The sequence below is a fragment of the Engraulis encrasicolus genome, chromosome 8 (assembly GCF_034702125.1).
Source record: "Engraulis encrasicolus isolate BLACKSEA-1 chromosome 8, IST_EnEncr_1.0, whole genome shotgun sequence".
Lineage (NCBI taxonomy): Eukaryota > Metazoa > Chordata > Actinopteri > Clupeiformes > Engraulidae > Engraulis > Engraulis encrasicolus.
In genome coordinates, this window is record NC_085864.1 from 52,629,799 (window position 1) to 52,650,791 (window position 20,993).

Consider the following 20,993-nt stretch of genomic DNA (forward strand, 5'->3'; position numbering starts at 1 on the left):
TTTCCGACAACTTCATCGTGCGTCTCAACTTACTTGGTTGGAATTTCATCTGACTTACTTCGTACCTACATTGGACTTAGTTGGTCTATAAGGGTTTCGAGAAATCATAGTTGTTGGTTAGTTTTTGCGTCGGACTTCGTTCGGACTTACTTGGTCCGAAGGCTACTTTTGGTCGGATTCGAGAAACCCACCCCAGGTTAACAAGTACTGTTACAGGCTAGATCACAAAGCAAGGCATAAGATTTTGCTAGCAAGCTATCCAATGCCATAAGCTATGTAGCAAGTTGGAATACCAGGCTGCAAGTTATTCCATTGAATGAATGAAAAATATAATTATTTTTTTTCACTGTCATAAATATGGCTGTGAAGTTTTTTTTGGTTTAGACCAGCAAAACAATGCAAAAAGGAAAATGAAAATTAAAAAAAAAAAAAAAAATCCAGCTCCCCAAATTTCTCTAACCCAGTGTTTCTCAACCTTTTTGTTAGGCGAGGCACCCTTTCAATTTATGAAAAATTTCAAGGCAGCCCAAACTAACGAGCCGTAACATGGCACCGCATCCGATACCACACAAGCTTAGAAAAGTAACACATTTGGAGATGTCACACGACCAACGTTCAAAGTTGCAGCTAACTGGGGCGACCTGTATTTACTTTATTGTGCATGAATGGCAGATGAAAGATTCCACTGACTAACATTAACTTAACAATTTAGACAAATGTGTATTATATTCATAATTTATTTATCAGCCACATTTCCGCGGCGCCCCTCTAGTTCACAGACATGCATTGGCCTTCTACTGTCTATGGTGGTATGACAAATGCACAGCAAACAGGTGCAAACACACACTTAGGATAATTTAAATCTTTGGTCACTGGGCAGGGAGCTACAGATGGTCCGCATACAATGCACACCCTTTGACGCGGCAATGCCACGTCATCTATCGCGTCACCTACCGGGCCTAGCTGCAGTGTACCCAAACAACCGCCAGGTGGCACTTGGGAGCGCTCGCTATACGCTTTACCACGTGGTAGCGCATGTTCAGGTTTGTAATGAGAGACCAACAAGGACCCAAGAACCCATAAAAAATGTATATATATATGATCTCTCTCTCTCTCTCTCTCTCTCTTGTTCATATCATCTGACCAGGACGCATCATACCAGCGTTATTTTATTAAGCAACCATAACCATAACCATAGCACACAGTGGTGAAGAAGCGCAAATGTGCAGGGATTAAAGTTTTCCGTCACTACGACGGATTTCCGTCAACTGGATTTTCGTTTGGACGGATTTCCGTCCGTATAATTTATGTCAATTAATTTACAATTTTTACTTTCCAACTGAACTCCGAGCACTCCTGGTCATGAGAAGGGGACGAGAGGTGTGTTTGTTGTACGGATTTAGTCATACACTCCACCACTGGTGGTGTGATACAACATTCACTCATCAGTAGTTTTGAGCCATCCCCTGTTCTTCCATGTTCCAAAAAAGTACACGAGCGGTCAACAATTCGGCGGCGCAGCGCGAGAGATTAAAACAAAGAAAGAAAGAAAAAAGCCATCATTGTTGCCGATGGCAGAAAAGAAAATAAGTGTAATATGTCTTTAAAGTGCAATGACAATCGTTAAACGAGTTGGACTGAGATTCCAATATGGGCTAATAAATAATGCATACCGGTACCTATGCATGCATGGAACGCATAGCTGGAAGAAGGTAGGACACGTTTCCATTATCATTGCACCTGCCGTAGTAGATAGTTAGAAAAAAAAGAATAGTTTACTTCGACTGCGCATGATGTCCTTTTCATTAAGGGTTTGCCTTTTAAGCATTGTGACTTTTACCAACATTATTCATAGCCCCAATGAGACGGCTATCATTGGCAACTAGCTAGGATACCATGCGTTTCATCCTCAAAGTTTAGCGCGTTTGACTGGCTGCGTGTAGAACTAGCTCTAGTTGTCTGTCTGATGACGGATAATTTACTGTCTCATCTGTCGTCACGGATAGGCTATCCCTGGCAGAGGCAATATTTTATGCCACGTCTTGTTCTGGGAAGCAGTGTTCTGATGGGTGGATTCATGGTCGATAAATGCCGTTTTGATGTTTGTTTCACTTTCAAGGCTTGTTGTAGGCTACTGTGTGATGCTGTTTTTGCTAACTGGAATAGTGTGCAGCAACAGTTGTGTGTGCTTGTTTTTGAGTGGCTCAACGTCTGTGCCCATCTCGGATGCGTTTCGTTTGAGGTCAGTTATTTGCGCACCGGACACTCAAGACTGATGGGTGGATGATTTGCCTTTATTCGAGTGAAACATTGCGCGACAAGCTAATGTGTGTTAGGCTACTTTTGTTAAACGATAGACGTATGTCTGTCGTTTCTTCTTGCGAAGCGTGCTTGGCACCGCACACCGAGAAGCAAAAAAGTAGCTATACTGTAGGTTTTCAAAACGGTAGAACACAGAGGTAGACTACCGCAACCTGTTTGTAAACGTCAACAAGTTATTTGTAACAGGATGAATAGTGAAAAAGGCAGAAGGGTGAAAAACATACAAATAACCAACAACTAGTTTTCTCCCTCTGATTGCTATGCATTATTTTTTGAATGTCAGAAATACAACTGCAAGCAATGCGCACCAGTGCTTTCACCAGAACAGTGTTTGCCCATTCTGATGTGAAAGACAAAATATAACCTACTACTACAAAAAAAAAAAACCATAATGGGATCACTGTATCAACACATTGCAATTCCAAGTCAATAATTCTGTGATATCAGCTAGACCATTTTGAAACACTCATTGTGAATCCATTCTGCAAAATGTTGTGAACAATTCATAAACAATGGGTAGAAATAAGAGGAAAATAACCAAAATATGCCCCAAATTGCAGTTCAGTGTTTGCAGTCTGATATAGTATCCATTATCCCTCCATTCTCGGCCAGTTCTAGTCAATCTGGTGGCCTAGGCCTGCCCCCTTTTCCTCTTTCCTTTTTTGTATTTAGAAATTGGCATCTGTAAACATAGCATTGTAGGCCTACATCTGATTGAGCACATCTGATCTAGTACTTACTACCTACAGGTACATTCATACTGAGTGTATAGGCCTACTGAGTGTATGATGAATATTCATTGTTAATGTGAAGTGTAACGTTTTATGTTGGTTGAAGTTCTGATTTTGTGGCACTTTTTGGTATTACTGGCGCCCTCAAGACATAGGCCTATTCTGCTCTAGCCCTGTCTGCCTATGCCTAGTGCTGGCTCTGGCACCATTCTTTGCGTAAAACCAGTGTATGTTTCGTTATGAGGGCAGAGCCTGGCTACATTGGTTTTCGTAGGGTTACGGAGTGATACTCGATCGGGTGCCTAACCGGTAAAAAAGTTCAGTCAGATGACTTTTTTTTTGCTTTAATCCCTGAAATGTGTAGGCAACATTTATTACCATATGGAATATTTTGGACGATGCTGACGGCATATTAATATGCTCATATTCACCAGCGCGCACCAATTCAGCGGATAACAACATGCCTAATTGAATTGTGTGAGAACACCTCCAGGAAGTAGGAAGAGTCATAAAAAGAATAAATAGCCTAATGAATATTCTTTTTTTTAATGATGATCGAATGAATTGCCATTAATGTGCAAGCTCTGACAAAATGTGTAGACCTAAATTGAGTGTAGCCAGAAGCCCCTACCGATTCTCGCATCGCAAGATTTGAAACGTCTAATATTGCAACTTAATACTTGTACTAAACAAACACACATTATAAACATGAACAATACAGTGTCATACTGTTGCCACTACTGTACAGTTACACACTACAGCAGCTTCTGCACGCTTACACCAGAGAAAGAAGAATAGAGGAGAAGCTTCACCCCCCTTGGTTCCCACTGTAGCCACAGTTCCACCAAGTTGCCACTAGTTGGCGAACACGGGCAAGTGGAAAAGGTATGGAATGGAAAATGGAGTCCATAGGGCTAAATGCTAAAGTCAAGGACATGAAAGAGAGGCCCTAGGGGACCCTGGGTAAGCCAGAGCTGAGGAGAGGAGAGGAGAGGAGAGGAGGGGAGATGAGGGGAGAGGAGAGAGGAAGAAAGGAGAGGAGGGGAGGGGAGAGGAGGAGAGAGGAAGAAAGGAGAGGAGAGAAGGGGAGGGGAGGGGAGGGGAGCTCTTGTTTTTTGGGTGTCATAATGCTAAAAAAAAAAATTGCCACCGCAATTTTCAGTCACAAATCTCATGAATTCAATATTCCTGGTAAGAACTATGGCTGGTGTTGTATAAGAGGCTGGGCAGAGCAGAGGATTTCGACCTGTACTACCTAGCAGTAGGTAATGATGATCTAGTGGCGCAAAACTACTCAAATGACTTCTCAAAAATACTCAAATGACTTCTCAAAAATACTCAAATGACTTCTTATTAGTTCTAGCTAGCTTCGAACAGGATATGAATATTTAAAAAAATATATATACAACATGAAAAAGAAATATTATTGCGGGGCAGCTCCATTACACCCATTCAAATCTGCTCCAGAATTCAATATGGATTTTCATAAATCTTTCACAATACTGTAAGGCCATATAATAATTAACAATAAAAATGACCTATTTTCAGTTAAATTCTGTCCTATATATTTACAGGCATGAGTACAAAGATTGGCTGCAAAACATACTTTGAAATATCCTGAGGAATGTTGTTAGGAAATTATGTAGGTGGGTGGGAGGCAGAATAGTGAAGGGTGGGGGTAGAACAGTGGGGCGAATGAGTGGGAGGGGGCTCGGGTGGCAGAATAGTGTGTGGGGGAGATGAGTGAGGTGTTCGGGGAGGCAGAATAGTCTGTGGTAGAGCGGGGGGGTTGGCAGGACAATTTTTCTAGCAGTCCACTGTGCATGTGTAATTCAATCATTTTCTGACAACATTCCTTAGGATATTTCAAAGGGGCAAGATATATAGGCCCTACAGGTATTCATATGTTTTTGTAGTCAGGCTTTGCACTCACATCTGTAAGGATTCATTTTTTAAGTTAAGTCAACTGTTGTAAACATTTATGTAAGCAAATAAGACAGAATAGTGCTGAAAATAGTCAATAACACATTGCTCATGCACATTGTATCCTGACACTTACTGCGTACTCCTATTTCAAAAGGTTTGATATGTTGTCAATAATGTGGTTTGTTTGGCCCACAGGAATCCTATGGATGAGCTGCTCGAAATTTTGGAAAGCATAAAATCAGAAGAACAACTTCAGCTGCACAGCAGGTAATGTACATAGGTTTACTACAGTAACAATGGGAGATATTTTAAGCTGAATCCAAGAAACTCATCAAGTAGAGGTGCTCCGATCACCATTTTTTGGCCCGATCACCGATACCGATCACCAAAAATCTTTATCTGCCGATCACCGATCATTGCCGATCACAGAAATTATTTTCTATTTTTTTAATAGCCTATTAATTATCCTTATTGAATACCATTTCTGGCCATAAACCAATCAATCTTAATTTGCACATGTCGCTTTCACAATGTAGGCCTATTATTAGGCTATTATTATTATTATTATTATTATTATTATTATTATTATTATTATTATTAGGCTATTATTATTATCATTATCTTTCAGCTCTTTCAGACTGTTGGTAATATAGCCTACAAGTAAGTCTACAGTATTAATCAATTTATAAGTTATTGATTGCATATAATTACTGAACTATTTAAGATTGAATTGAAGCTCAGACAGTCTCTCGTCTTCTGCATACGATAAAAAACCCTGTCGCTTTAAATGAGCAGCCTCGTGAGGAGAGCCCCTCCCTTCTCTGTCACTCACTGTCCACAGCTGCAGTGCTCCGCGACCGTTCTGAGACTGAGCTCTCTCCCTCTCCCCTCACCTGTCGCCGTTTGGCGTTTCAGCGACTATCAAACTAATCGACTGACTGTCAATTACAACTTTGAAAACAATAACGTTGGCATGCTTGTGCGGACAACGTGAACTTGTCGCGTGCTGACCGAGGCAACTACACAGGTTATAACGTAAAATGGCTAACTGGCGAGAAGTAGTCTATCGCAAATTACATTGTGACTGCAACACTTGAGATTCTACATACACAAAACAAGAAAAAAAACTTCACTTGAAAGAACAGGCAACACGCACAACACAGCGTGTCTGCGAGGAAAGCTCTTTCTCTTTCTGTAACACTGTCATAGATTGTAGAATTCCCTGCACAGACTCATTGAGTTTCACCGTCCACTCACCCTCTGTGCTGTTTGGTGTTGCAGCGACTACAAACTAATGACCTGGCTGTCCATTAGGCTACAACCTTAAAAACAATACCATTGATGTTTGTTTTGGAAACGTTTAGTTGTTGCGTGCTGACAGGCTGTAGCCTAACTCAAAATAGCGAACATGCGAGACTGACACGTCATTCGCAAATTACAAGCGTCATGTAAACGGCGCATGGATTGGAAAATCAGATCATTGTTGATGCAGATATGATTATAAATGGTGAAAATGAAGGAGGGAATTCCAAAAAGTTAAAGACAAGTAAAGATACCTCATTTTGGTGCAGCAGCTGTGCAGAGCCAGCACCTAGGCTACATGCAGGCAGCGCCAGGTGTAAAGGCAAAATGGTTGCGTGAGGAATTTAATATCTCTGGATCGGTTTTTTGATCGGCATGTTTTTCTGATCACCGATCAGGCTATTTTTGGCCATTATCGGCCGATCATGATCGGCTGCCGAGCAATCGGAGCACCTCTATCATCAAACCAACTGAAGTCATGCAAAACTCCACTCACATCTACCCCAATGTTTTTATTGTCCCTCAAATGAGCTCTTCATCGAACAGAGATATTTTCCAGAAACCTGTAAAGAAATTTGCACTCCATTTCTATGACATTCAATTCTTAATTAGGGATATCTCTGCAGATGTTTTAAAAAGTAATAGAGCTGACTATTGATAGTGCTGTCAATTGATTAAAATATTTTTTTGTCTGAATGGCTATCTCAGGCCATTGCGTTGGCCTATGAGTACAAGGGGCTTCAACCCCCAGCTCAGGTTAAAGCGCACTCTACGAGAGCGGTCTCGACATCCTGGGCCCTCTTTCCAGGTGCCGCTTTTTTAGTGCTGGCTGGGCCAGCCCCTCCACCTTTGTCCGGTTCTACCGGCTTGATGTGACCGCGTTGCCTCAGGGGCACAGGCTTTTGGGCATGTTCACTAACTGCCGTTAGGCTGATGGGAGCGCCGGCCATAGAGAGAACCTTATTGAATGTTCTGCTAAAGTGGCCGGTCAAGTCCTGCAATCGGGAGTGATTGTAGGCTCCCATAGAGGAAAAAAGAACACTAGGACATGAATATGTCCCCGGTTCTGTGAGTGATGAGGGAGCCATCTCTCTAAGACACCCTTCTTGTTGCATCCAAAGAGAGCGTTACTCGAAAAGTGTGTTTATGCATGCTGTGTGATAGTTTTCCCAAAGTGGGCGTCCTGCCCCCAATGCAGCTTGCCCAATCAGGAGTGATTTTATACAGTCTTCGTCACAATTGACAGCCAATGAGCGTCTCCCGTAGAGATGGCTTCCTCATATCACTAAAAGAACAGGGGACATATTCATGTCCTATTGTTTTCATGGTTGCCAAAAATACATGGATAAGCCATAGTAATACTATAGTAGTTGGTTCAGAGTACTCAGAGTAACCATGACATACCATGGTAGAACCAAGGTTACTACAGTGAAACCATGGTCGATTTTCGTAAGGGATGAGGACATTTATTTGGAAGACAAAGCACTAAAAGATATTTAAAAAGACAGTTTTCTTAGTTCTCAAGTTTCTTAATCCTATACTCTGTATTATCTGCCCTTGTTGACAGCATCACAGCCCTGTAAAAATGTATGGTTGGATGTGCATGGTACATTTTTGTGAGATGTGCAGCTCAATCTAAATTCAACTAGAATAATTTTTAGATCCATTATTACATTACATTACATTACATTGCATTTGGCAGACGCTTTATAACCAAAGCGACTTTCAAAAGAGGACATAATCAAGCCAACATCACAAGCAAATACAAAGTGCACAGGAGATATACAGAACAACAGGTGCAGTTGCAAAGAGGGGTTAGTTTTTTATTTTTTTATTTATTTTTTTAAATAAGGAGTAAATAACGAGTGCACACACACTCACAAACTAAACTAAACATCATGTCAGGAGTCTGCCCTGGGGCAAGGCCAGTTCAAGCATTAGTCTAGTAGATTCTCTCGAAAGAGGAATGTTGTTTCTTGAAGGCTGCAAGAGATGTGCTTAGTCTTGCTTCCTCTGGGAGACTGTTCCACCACGTGGGTACCATTATCCATGTCAGCGCATGTTGATAGTGAATACCTCCCTCTGCCGCGCTGCATTTCCCATTGTCTCCCGTCCCAGTGCAGTGAAGAATCTAAAAATGCTACATGTCAAGAGTAGGCAATCTTTGCCTTGTTAACGGGTCAGGAATAATCATGTTTGTTTGTCAGTTATGAAGACACATGCGATTCGACGCAACACAGGATTAATGGGTCAGGAATAATCATGTTTGTCTGTCAGTTATGAAGACACATGCGATTCGACGCAACACAGAAAGGACGAACAGCTCTCAACTACGATTTATAAACAATGAAATAATCCGATGCGAGGCACGAGTTTGGATTTTATTACAATAGATGTGACCTTTGGAAAATCAATACTGAAAAGGCAATGCTTTGTTCATGTCTTGTTAACTTTGTTAGCCATGAGCATAGTGACCAAAAGTTAGCAGCAACTTTGAAGAGCTGCAGTCAAGTCATCCTCAGAGGAAAATCTCCCTTCTTTGAAAACGTGTTTTTGAAAAACGAAAGACGGTACACGGTTTGCGAGGCTATGTAAGGCCTGTGTATAGTTTGACCAAGCATTACTGTAATGTAGCTGCACATTGCAATATAGCCAAACATATAACAGAAAAACTGATGCTGCCGGACTAGAGTGCAGAAGTAGCCTGATAAACAACTAAATGTGAGATTGGATGTGTAATTTAGTCTGTCCCCGACGAATGAAACAGGAAGTAAGGTCATATCTCGGCAACGCCTACTCGTATCAAAACGAAAATGAATACACAATATTTAAACTATAGCCAGAGGCTACTCACAGAGTTTCATGCAAATCCGTCACTGGGGGGGCGACACAATTAGCAAAATTGTTTTAGGTCAATATCAGCCCCATTTACACTGTGGGCCAAGTGAGCAAGACATGCATGAAGGGCAACATATGCATGAGGGGCAACGAATGCATGGAGGCAAGCATACTCCAGCATTTTCTGTGAGGAAATGCAATCTAGTTATTATTGTACTTTCTCCAACATCGCAAGCTTTGGCGACACTCCCTCAAAACCCTGCCCGCTTTGATTCAAAGCAAATCTCTGCGTTGTGATTGGTTTGCCAATTCATTTTGGGCTGACATTACAAAATAGTAGTTTGTTTCACTTTTCTTTTCTCTACCTAGTATTCAACCATGAGTGGCTGGCTCTGTCCAGCCTCCAGTTCGAACTAAGTAACTAAGATTAACTAAGATTTATTATTTTATTTTAAGTGAAAGGTGAAGTTCAAAAATGTTTTTAAAAAATCTGATATGACAAAAAAGTAAATCCGAAAAAGACGGAATTTGAGAAAAAGTAAAAGGAATTTGAGAAAAATTAAAACGGATTTCAATAGGGCCACACATAGCAAACAATATACGTGGCCTCTTCTGGATATAGGGCCTACTGAACTTCCAGAGCTACAGTAATTGCAGCAATAAGTGCATCAGAATCATTTTCACTGCAGACCTGTGTAAATGGAGTTTAATGGCAATAAATATGTGTTCATGTAGATAAAGACTTGAGCATCTTTCCCAAGGTTTCTTGGCATAAGGAGCATTGACTGCTCTTTTTGAGGCCAAGCATCACCACCTTATATACTATTTGTGTGTATATAGAACTTTTTTGTGAGATATGTATATCAATATTCAATTGGATTGGTTCGATCATTAATGATCTCTCTGGGTTTGTTTTGTTCACAGACGTATTCAAGAATTGCTTGACGAAATAAATAGCATGGGGGCAGATAGATATGAAAGTTACGAAGAACAGAATACAAGGTAAGATTTATACAGTCCACATCAACCTGTATAAAAATAATAATTATACGTAGAGCTTCCACCTGGTGTAATTCCATAGCAAACCCTTACTTACTCTCAGTGTGCATTTTGTACATGTTCAGGGTGGAAATTATAAAAGAGAACGTCACATAAGGCAAGTCAAATTGGCATTTTAAAAAAGAAGAATTCATGAAGAATAAAGAAAAAAAATACTGTTTCTACTTATTTCTACAAGGGGAAAAAAGTCAAAAACCTATGTTGGGTACAAATATGTCTTCTGAAGGCTTAAACAGAGCACAGCCAAAAACTCCAATAAAATGTTTACCATCTTTGATGGAATGCTATGACGATGCAGGATTATCCCGACCAAAACTGACAGTTTTACAACAAACCATTCCTATCTATGGACCAGCGTGCAAAATTTGGGCTTGTGATCTTGAGTGCGAACAAAAAGGGTACCTCCCTCCCCCAGTAAAAATGGCTGTAACATGGATAGAATACATCTGACATTCAAACAAATTTACGGTGTTTCTCTTAAGTACCATGGATACATTTGGCACCTAAGTGCGCAGGCTCCTATTGAATTGACGTCCTGTTGAATTGACGCTTTACAGCCAGCCTTAATTCAATATTTGAATATGTTGTATTTGAATGTAAGAACATTATTTATCTTAACCCTTTAATGCATAACATGGGTCTGAAAAGACCCGGCTGAGTTTAAAATTTCTACATCTTTGTAATAATACAATTTTCTAACTCAGCACTCCATGAATTCTTCAATTGACTTGTTTTTGTCCCTTAGACGACTTAATTTCTTTTTTTGCATCATAACTTTTTGCGTAAAAAGACTTTTTTTGTTACTACCCCTTTAACACATAACATGGGTCTGAAATGACCCGCATTCATTTCCTATGTAATTTCATCACAAGCTTAATGTCTCTTAGTCATAAGGATTTTGATTCTTTTAGTAAAAAAACAACTTTTTATCATTTATGGATTATTCACTCCCAACATTAATACATAATTTAAACACTTTATGGTTATTCTTTGAAAAAGACGTCTTTTTATACGATTATATGATATTTCAACACATGGGTCAAAATGACCAGCATTCATTTTTTTATATATAGTTCAATGATCAGTTCTATGCAGAGTTTTAATTTAATCATAAATCAATATTACAATTATTTCATTTCTCATTGATAATTTTAAGATAATTTAAAAGTATAAAACCATACAAAGACTCTAAATGACAAAGCGAACCTGTCAATAATGAACAATACCGTACATTCGTAAGAAAAGTGCAGTACATAATATTGTTTGCAGCATTGCTTGAACAGCATTCATTCAATCACTATCACAATAACTTCCATTACTGAATGACATTTTAAAACATTAAACATATGGAACAGTACAGTGACTATTACTGAGATTTTAAAATATGCATACTTAACAGTAAAACAATAAAACTGATGTGGCATGATAATACACCACGCAAAACTGCATATAATTGAAAGAGGCAAGCATTGGCCTACATTTGCACTACTTGCACTTCTCGCAGATCACCAGAGTGAATTTGTGTTCGTTGCACACAGGCCATGCACATCCGGAGCATGAGACAGACACTTTCTTGTCTTGCGCAGAGGGACACAGACTGCATCTCTTCCTCTTACTTTGCGGTGTGGCTCCTGTGGCTGCCTGCCCTGCCCTGCCCTGCCCTGCCTCTCTAACCCACACATCTCCATTGCTTGAATGATGTGCTTCTGCAGGCGGTGATTACACTCCAGTCGCCTCCTCATGTGAGACATGATTAGCTCTTTAGCCAATTCCTTGAGGAAAAGGCGCCGGCATTTGGCACACCGCCCATATAATCAGAATGATGTGAAGAGAAAATGCCTTCGAAGTGGATGTTTCAACAAGGCAATGACCCCAAACACACCAGCAAGCAAGCAAAATCATGGTTCCAAACAAACAGCATGCAACTAATAGAGTGGCCAGCACAAATCCACAGAAAATGTGTGGGCTGACATGAAAAAGGCTGTTAATGAGGAAAAACCAAGAAAGAACCTGTTGACCGTTGCCGGACTTTGGTCGACTCCATGCACCACAAATTTGAAACTGATTTTAAAATCCATGGTTATGCAACAACATATTAGTTTAGGATGCTCAGCAAAGTTGAATTGACAAGGATTTGTTAGTTTTTACAGAACATCTTTGAGTTTCCAAAGACAGATGTCAACACTTTTTTTTTTAACATGACACTTCGCCACTGTCTATGAAATACTTTGAAATTGAATTACTTTTCCCAATTTTCTTCTTTGAAATACTATATGCAGTGGATGCACAGTGTCCTCAAGCATTTTGGGCCATTAAAGTGCAATTTATTTGAAGAACTTTGACATTTACTCATCTTTGTGAATGCACTGCTATTTTTATGCACACAACTGTATGTCTGCAATAGTGGGGTACATCTATGTGTGTGTTTATTTATATAAGATACACAAAAGAACACCCATTTTGTGCCTAAATCACAACATTTAATCCATTAGCTATTAAAATACATTCATTGTGTAAGTTATGATAGTGAAAGACTTCCATTAGAAATGAATGCGGGTCATTTTTGACCCATGTCTAGAAATTAGTGTAGTAATTCCAAATTCATGTTTATTTGTAAAATAAAAATATAAGAACACCATCAACACCAGCTAACTTCACCTATCTAATCAAAGACCTGTTTATGTAGGAGGAGAGTCATCGAGTCACTGCCTTCCATTTCGAATTGAGCCTAAGTTGTATTAAAAACCTGGTCGTGGGGTCCCACATTTCAGATTTCACATGAAATGACCCAATAGGGCTGCGCACAACTCAGAGCTCGGGCCCTAATAATTCACGCAGCAAACAATAATATATATACTCATTGTATCCATAAATATAAGTGTACCCACTTAAATTATTTCATGACTCAACCTTTATATGTCGTAATCTGTGGGTTTGCTTGGTTCACAGTGAAATTCAGAAAGAGGAAATGCCGGATCTGGATGAATGTGTGAAAAGACAGAAAACCAGGCAAGTGTGATGCATTCCACACCATTTATAAAAATAATGATGAATTGTGTCATCTGGGTGTACTCAAAAGCAGGCTAAATGCTTCATTAAATGTGTCAATAGGTATATTTTCCTTCGTTTCTGTGTTCAGATGTCTTAGTGGAGTTGAATTGTGATAAAGAAGATGACCCTACATTTATTTAGACCAAGAGGTCAAGCATTAAAAAAAAAATCTGAAATTACACATTTTCAATTTTAGGCCTAAAAAAGTCTAAAATATAGGGGTATTTTGCACTGTTGGTCTAAAATTGAGTTTGAGTAATTTAAGACCTACGTTTCAATGCAAAAAATCGACAAAGGATTAATGTTTATTTGTTTTGTTTCGCTTCGTTTTTACGTCTTTTTCCACGCCACTGTTTTTTTTTCTTTCTTCTGCTATTGTGGCAGTTATGGTCTGTGTAGTTCTACAGGACATGTTGCTGTGTGCAACGTATAATAATAAAACTACAGATGTGTTACGGAAATGTACTCTAGCTCCTCCTTCCCTTCTACCGCGCTGTCTGACTACTAGCACACGTTAGTGGTGTTATATCTAGACATTGTTTATATCTAGATATTGTTGTACAGGGTGTAAAAGCGATATTAATGGTTTCTAAGGCGCCCACATAGCCTGCTATTTTTTTCTCCTGTTTATGTGTAAACGCAACAAGTGGATAAAAATAAATACTCCATTGTAAAAAATACGTTCAGCCCCCTATATAGGATATTTTTAAAGCCTGCTTTTAAATGTCTGGATTTAAAAAATCTGCTACGTGGAAACGGAAGACCAAAACCAATGTAACCAGGCGAAAAAAATATCCACATTTAAAAATATCCTGCTACGTGGAAACAGCTTCTTAGTACCAAAGAACATAGATTGCATAAGAAGGATCACTGGCTGGAAAATGCATTGGGCACGGTGTAGTACGTGGGCTTAGCTTAAGGGCGTGGTGCGCATGGTCAATGGGTGTGACGTTATGACGGATACAAAAAAATTGACTCCCTAAAATCCGAAAACTCCGCAAAATTGGTCGAAAGAGGATATCCGGGTGTCAGTCTATGCGTTTACATGAGACACTTAAATCCGATTTAACTCACTTTAAATCTGATTAAAACTTAATTCCACTCTTAAAATATCATGTAAACACTTACCGAACAGGATTTAAGTTTATTCCGATTTAAACTTAAGTCCGATTAAAGTGGGTGGTTTATTCCTCTTTTAAATCCGATTAAACACGTTCCTCTGTCATGTAACCTTTTAATCAGAATTACAATAAATCCGGTCGTTCCACGCATGCTCGTTGACCACACGATGGCGCCAAGAGCCCGTGCTCTTTGCCAGTGAGAAAAAGATGGCGGCACTTCCTGTTGATTTTCACATGAAAGTTTTGCTTAATTTAAAGTCCCTAAGCGACTATAAATGTTGTGGCTTCCATATATTGATGTAAAAGTGCCCCACGAAGTAATTAAGCACAACAAAGTTATTCCACATCACCCTTTCACCAGTTCGTTTTTCTAAGCTAGGTGGGTGCTAACTAGCATTTGAAAGAACCAGACCCAAAGGGGATTTTACCAGCCTTGAGTCCACTGAGGGAATTCATTTTCGGGCTGAAGATTAAGCTTGTGTCCCAGTAGTTCCCTGGAGGTTTGGCGACCACGCCCCCACGCCTTATTTGGCTCACTCAGCACGTGCGTCCTCAATCCAATCGCAATGCTTTATTTTCCCCAGACGTTTAATCGCATTTAAGTGAAAGTGCCATGTATACACGTTGCAAAATAACTCTTAATCCGATCTACTTAAATCCGATCTATTAGATCCGATTCAAAAACATCATGTACACGTAGCCAATGTTCAGTGTGTCGCCAAATTAACTGCAGCTGATGGTCAGCAGTAATTGTGGGGGCTAATTAAGGACAGCTGACAAACATTCACAGTGTCCTATGACTGTTCCACACTTCAACCCTGGCGGTAGTGGCATACGCATGAACAGCTATCTGGGTACTTAGCTTGTAAATGTGCGTTACGCCCATTTGCGGGGGAAAGCAAACCGAATGTCTCATTAACTTACATGCTACATCGGCTAGCCTAAATGAACAAAGTCCATGCTTCAGCCATGGCTGTTTGGCTATATTATTTGAACAGCCGACAACACAACAATTTTTTTGTATGTTGCGCGTGAACAACGCTAGTCTACAGGTCTTTTGTCTTTTGTTTATTCTTTCCCAACACCACCAATTGACTTGCATTGGCTTTCCCCCCAAATGTTTTCGCCCACAAAAGGGCATTGCGCACATGGAAAACGTCACGCTGTTCATGAGTATCGCACTTTACCATCATGCCTCCAGTACTGACCATAGAAGAAATGTGACTCCCCTCGCGGCCAAGCCATACTACGCCATTATGACGTCAGTAAACCCTCCTATCTTAAGTCTCCTTGCTTAGTACTAAGACTATTGTAGTATCCGTCCTTGTTGAGGATGTCACAGTGTGTGGTTGTGTCCATGATTTTATGAGATGTGTAGCTCAATCTACATTCAACTGGAATAATTTGTTGTTGATCATGGTCTATGGATTTGTTTTGTTCACAGCACTTCTGGACAAAGCGATGTGCTGACCATGATGGACACAGCATGCGATGATCTTAAGGAATTTCCAGATAAGACTCCGGATGATATACAAATATCTAAAGATTACAGGCATGTAATACATTTCACTTGTGATATACAGAGTATGTAACACTTGCAAAAATGACATGAAAACACATGGCAACGCGTTGGTGCACGAATCCTGCATGCACACGCATATCCTGCAGCAAGCTTATCGTGAGCCTAATTTTAAACATGCCGAAATAGGATCTGGTGTAAATCTCCAGTTGGTCTAACTCAAGGGGTCAATTTGACCGCCAGACACACGTGTTGCTTTACCTTTCACCTGCTATACAAACTGAGAAATGAAGGTTGAAGTAAGTGTTGACAATATCGTTTTATTGTTCTGAAAATCCATACTCAGGTTTTAGGAGCCTGTATACAGAATGTCACATAGACCAAAAAAATTGCCTTTTTAGCAGGCACCTTCAGGGCAAAATGGGTTAAAGCAATTTCAGTACTATGTTTATGCAGAAAACCTGACTGGAAGGTGTTTAAAAATGCATGACTTTATTACTGCATCGTATGCATTACTCTTTTGCTTGTGTTATTTACAGGTTAATAATGGATGCGATATTTGGAGTAAAGACATCTGGATCAGGCAGAGAAGTCCAGCTCACTCAGTAAATATGGTTTCAATACAACCGTATTTTTGTTAACCACAGATGTGCCCATACACAAAGGTGTTTTATTATGTTCCCACTGGTTGTCTTTACAGGAAAATTCCGAACAAGATGCTCCAAGAACTTTTGGAACTTTTGGAAAAACTAGATAAAATAAACAAAGAAGAAAATACGTGTCCAGCCAAACATGAGGAAGGAGAAGGAAGCAGGGAAGATGAGATGGCCAAGGGGAGCTTGAAGAATGCTCAGTCACTCATGAACAAAGCAGATAAATGTAATCAAGCCTATATAAATGAGAAACTGGATTTCCTGTCTGTAGTAGAGACAAAGGCAAACATGAAAAATGAGAAGAAAAAATGGGAAACAATTGGCACCCTGGGAGACTCTGCTCCATGCACCAACTGCTTTATGCAGGACAGAGAGGGGCGTGGTGGGGGAGGGGTAGCGAACTTTGTCTCAGACAGATGTGAGCCGGAGTTTGTCTATAGCACTCCGAAAAGAACCTTTGAGCTTGTGGCTAATACTCTGCAACATCCAAAGTGGAAGTCACCCGCCCAGCAAATCACTGTGTACCGACCTCCAAATACTGACAAGCCAATGACCGTGTCAGACAGAATTGAATTCTTCATTGAATTTTTTGAAGTCTATAGACATATCAGCAAAAACTATGAGCACATCCTCTTGAATGGTGATTTCAATTTCCATTATGAAAACGACAAGTTCAGCGGTACTCTGCTCTTTAAATTGTTCCTCAATATAGTTGGCCTGAAACAGCATGTTGACGAGATAACGCGTAAATCCGCAAATGGAGGACACATCCTAGATCATGTATGCACCAGCGGTTTGGAAGTCCATGATCTTAAAGTTGGCAAAACGCAAATGGCTGATCATTACGATGTATCTTTCAAAATCAGACCAAAGATATCCAGGGACCGCAAAGAACAGATTCGCCGTAAATTGACATTCATTGTGCGATGGCTACGCAAAAATGGCTACCTGCCACCACAAGAGTAGGCTCATTCATCTCCATTTCTAATATACACAATAAAGTGTGCAGTGTTGCTCAACACATAGAGAGTCCATTTAACACTCTGGCACTGTCAGATTGATTTACTGCGTAAGGAGCCTGTGATCTCTTCTAGTCTGAGAACGCGCTTCCCTTCTTAACAAGAGTAAGTTGTGTTTTCTCTGAAAAGGCAGATCAGCCTATGTCTCCCTTAATCACGTAATCAACATAGGACACAATGAGTAACACCTTCTATTACAGAACAATGTTTAATCAATAATATTTTAATTCATATTTTATATTTAATCAGAAGCAATATAATATCCACCAAGAGGTGTTGGCTTTCAAAGCAGTTTTACTTATACTTATTACTACTTATTACTACTACTACTTATTAAAAATATAATAATAATATCTTTATTGAAATAGCACAATTCACACAAGACAACTCCAACAACAATAGAATAAATAAAATCCTGTAACAACTAGGCCCGCAAAGACAATAACAGACATCGGTATATTGTGATTACTTTAAATCACAGTTGTCTTTTAAGTTGGGCACCGATCTACACATATATACATAAGGTTCATGTTATAAAGTATAGACACTTTTTTATGCTAAAAATAATGCTTTGGGTTCTCTGCCCATTTTAGTTATGCCTAACACAAATATAGCCATTTTCAAAAGCAAGTTATTGTTATTATTGTGTTCCTTACATTGTCAGCAAAATCAGTTGATCAAATATCAGCTAACGTTAACCCAGTCTTAATTTGCTTGTTTGCGCAGATGGGCCCACATGCAGGCCCATTCATCATTGCTGTAAAGACTAAACTACATCATAATACCAAATTACTTAACAACACACATTAACATTACTGCCGTACAAAGGCAAAAAGTGCAGTAACTATAGATGTCAAAATAGGGTTTAGACTACAAAGTAAAAATGGTCTTCTCCATTACACCTTCATCTTGTGACAAAAAGTCCAAATGTGTCCAGTTTGAGATATTGGCATTTGAAATTTGCAGAAAATTTAAATGTGAAAAAACCAATACATTGAAGGTCTTTTTCTCAGTTTCAATATCGACATAGTTACTGCACTTTGCCTTTGTAGGGCAGATTAGTTGGCATTACCGAGAGCCTTATGTAACATATTGAGTCTTGGTCATTTCACTTTTGGTGACTGTGAGGTTACATTTTTTCTTTAAAGATTTATGAAAATTTGTCTTTGATTGCATTTTGAAAAGGAGCACTTTGAATGCTTCATAAACTCTTCCTCTTAATGTTGATTGTTATTAGCCACAAGACATGGGTGTAGCCAGATCCTTTACATTGGGTGCGTGCTACAAAACCACGTGTACGTTACTATCAAAGACAGCCCTTTGTTTGGGAAGGGCCTATTGAATACTTGTCCCTAACTTGTACAAAATGATATGCTGATGTTAGATGGCTTGTCAGTCAATTGATGTAGAGTATTTGGATTTTAATTTCAAACAATGCGTCAAATACAAATCCTTGAAAACATTGCACATTGCTCACTTGCCTTTAAGGTCTATATAAATATCACATGGTAATAATGGATTACTTTGAAATGTTATTTGGATGATTACTTTGAAATGTTATTTGGATGATTACTTTGAAATGTTATTTGGATGATTGGATGATTGAAATGGTGATTAAAGCTGATAAATTCACCAGACCAATGATTCCAGTCATAATGTGTTTTCTATCATTACAATATATTAATACAATATATTATTTTCAGTTAAAGGATCCATAGCAGATGCTTGTTATTATAATGAAGCATTGAGTAGGAAAAAATCAGATTGAAATTAAGCCGTTCTCTTAATATGCAAAAATGTATCGGTCATATATGTTCACACACAGGCCCTCTATACGCTTGCTGTGAGCCTTAAATTAAGCACGCCACCGTGTGCGATTGACTGCACATACCGTACTTGCTTTAGAGTTACAAAGACCAATACGAACAATACTGGCAGTATCATCCAGGGGGCAGAGAGCGATCCAGAAACTGGAAACACAGACTGTAAGGAAATCAAAATAAGAAGGACTCTCTGGATGAGGAAGTGATGGGTAACACTTTATTTTAAGGACACATCTATTAGCACTAATACATACAATATTAATGCCTGTATAAGTAACTTGTAAGGCATGTACTAAGCAAAATAAGACAGTTGTTAAGCATGTATTCACAAATGTCTTGTTCATGCCCAATTAGGGATTTATTACTAATATAACCTTAGTAAGGACCAGTAAGCCTATATTTCTATTTATTAGTAAGTAGTAAGTGGCAGAATACAATGTGTATAAGCTCCCGACACACTGTGTGAACAAACCCTGAACAGTGTGAAAACAGATGCAGAATAAGGGTCCCTATTCTAAAGTGATGCATTGGTCAGCCCAGATGGCTCAGGGCCTCTGCACTACCAAAGTCCTAGGGCCCCCACACCACCCAGGCCTGCACTACCTAGCACCCCCAATCTACAAAGTGTAAGGGTATATCAAATAATTAATACTTACCCAGCTGAGTCATCTAGGTTTCTCCTGTTCATATCAATGAGAGGGAGGTAACAAGAGCCTATATATAGCAAGGATTGAACGTACACTTGTCAATGGCGGTGGGTTGGTGAGATGTAATTTTTTTTCATGTACCACTGAGTTTTAATTGTAAAAAAACAACAAAATAAATGCAGAACATTAGAATAATAGTTTTGAAGCAAAACTAAACTACTCTTTTGTGATAATTAAGTGAATGTTTGAGAACATTAGCTTCAAGAAGTGCAGTGCATGATGGGTACGCAATCTAGGCCAACAGACAACCTACCCAGCTCTGAGCCTACGTCCTTAGCTCCTCCCCTCACTTGTGAAATTTAGTTGCTATCCAAACAATTTGTCATGTACGTAACAACAGAAATATTATCATTTCTGCATTGGCCATGCATTGCATTTCTGACTAAGGGCATACCCATCATGCACTGCACTTCTTGTAGCTAAGTTTCTCAAACATTAACTTATTTATCAGAAAGGAATAGCTTAGTTTCGCTTCCAAACTATTACTCATAGTTATATTCTGCATTTATTGTAGGGTTTTTACAATTAAAACTAATTGGTGTATGAAAAAATGACATCTCACCACCCACCGTCATTGATAACTTTACGTCCAATCCTTGCTATATAATGCTTCCAATTTGTGATGACGCGGCTTTTGGGCGCGTCACCACCGCGTCCTGACAGACGCTTTTAAACTTTACTGGCGCCAAAGCGCTTTCCCCTCTCTCACCTCTCCTAAGCCCGCGGCTGAAACGCTGCGCATTGAACATTGATTTCTATGTTGGGACATTGTTATAAACGTCTTGCGATGTGTTGTTTTAATGTTTGCAGTCTCATGGGTGCACACATGATAACCGCGACATGACAAACATATTACACACGCTAAGCGCTTCCACAGTCACACACGCCATACACCTCGCGCTGCGACATCAAACACAAACAC

At 39.5% G+C, this 20,993-nt stretch overlaps 1 protein-coding gene across 1 annotated transcript; it reads left to right on the forward strand.

Moving 5' to 3' along the window:
• The first annotated feature begins 16,408 nt into the window (after window positions 1-16,408).
• LOC134453772 (uncharacterized) lies at window positions 16,409-18,637 on the forward strand. Its single transcript, XM_063204530.1, has 2 exons — window positions 16,409-16,474; window positions 16,570-18,637. Exons 1-2 carry the CDS (start codon window positions 16,416-16,418, stop codon window positions 17,486-17,488), a joined length of 978 nt encoding a protein of 325 aa, XP_063060600.1. The 5' UTR covers window positions 16,409-16,415; the 3' UTR covers window positions 17,489-18,637.
• Window positions 18,638-20,993: the final 2,356 nt, after the last annotated feature.

What these genes read in the sequence shown, in the direction of transcription:
- LOC134453772 (XM_063204530.1), top strand. Translation starts at nt 16,416, where the DNA reads ATGGATGCGATATTTGGAGTAAAGACATCTGGATCAGGCAGAGAAGTC. An exon ending in AGAGAAGTCCAGCTCACTCA is followed by an intron (nt 16,475 to 16,569) that starts GTAAATATGGTT and finishes TTGTCTTTACAG; the next exon opens with GAAAATTCCGAACAAGATGC.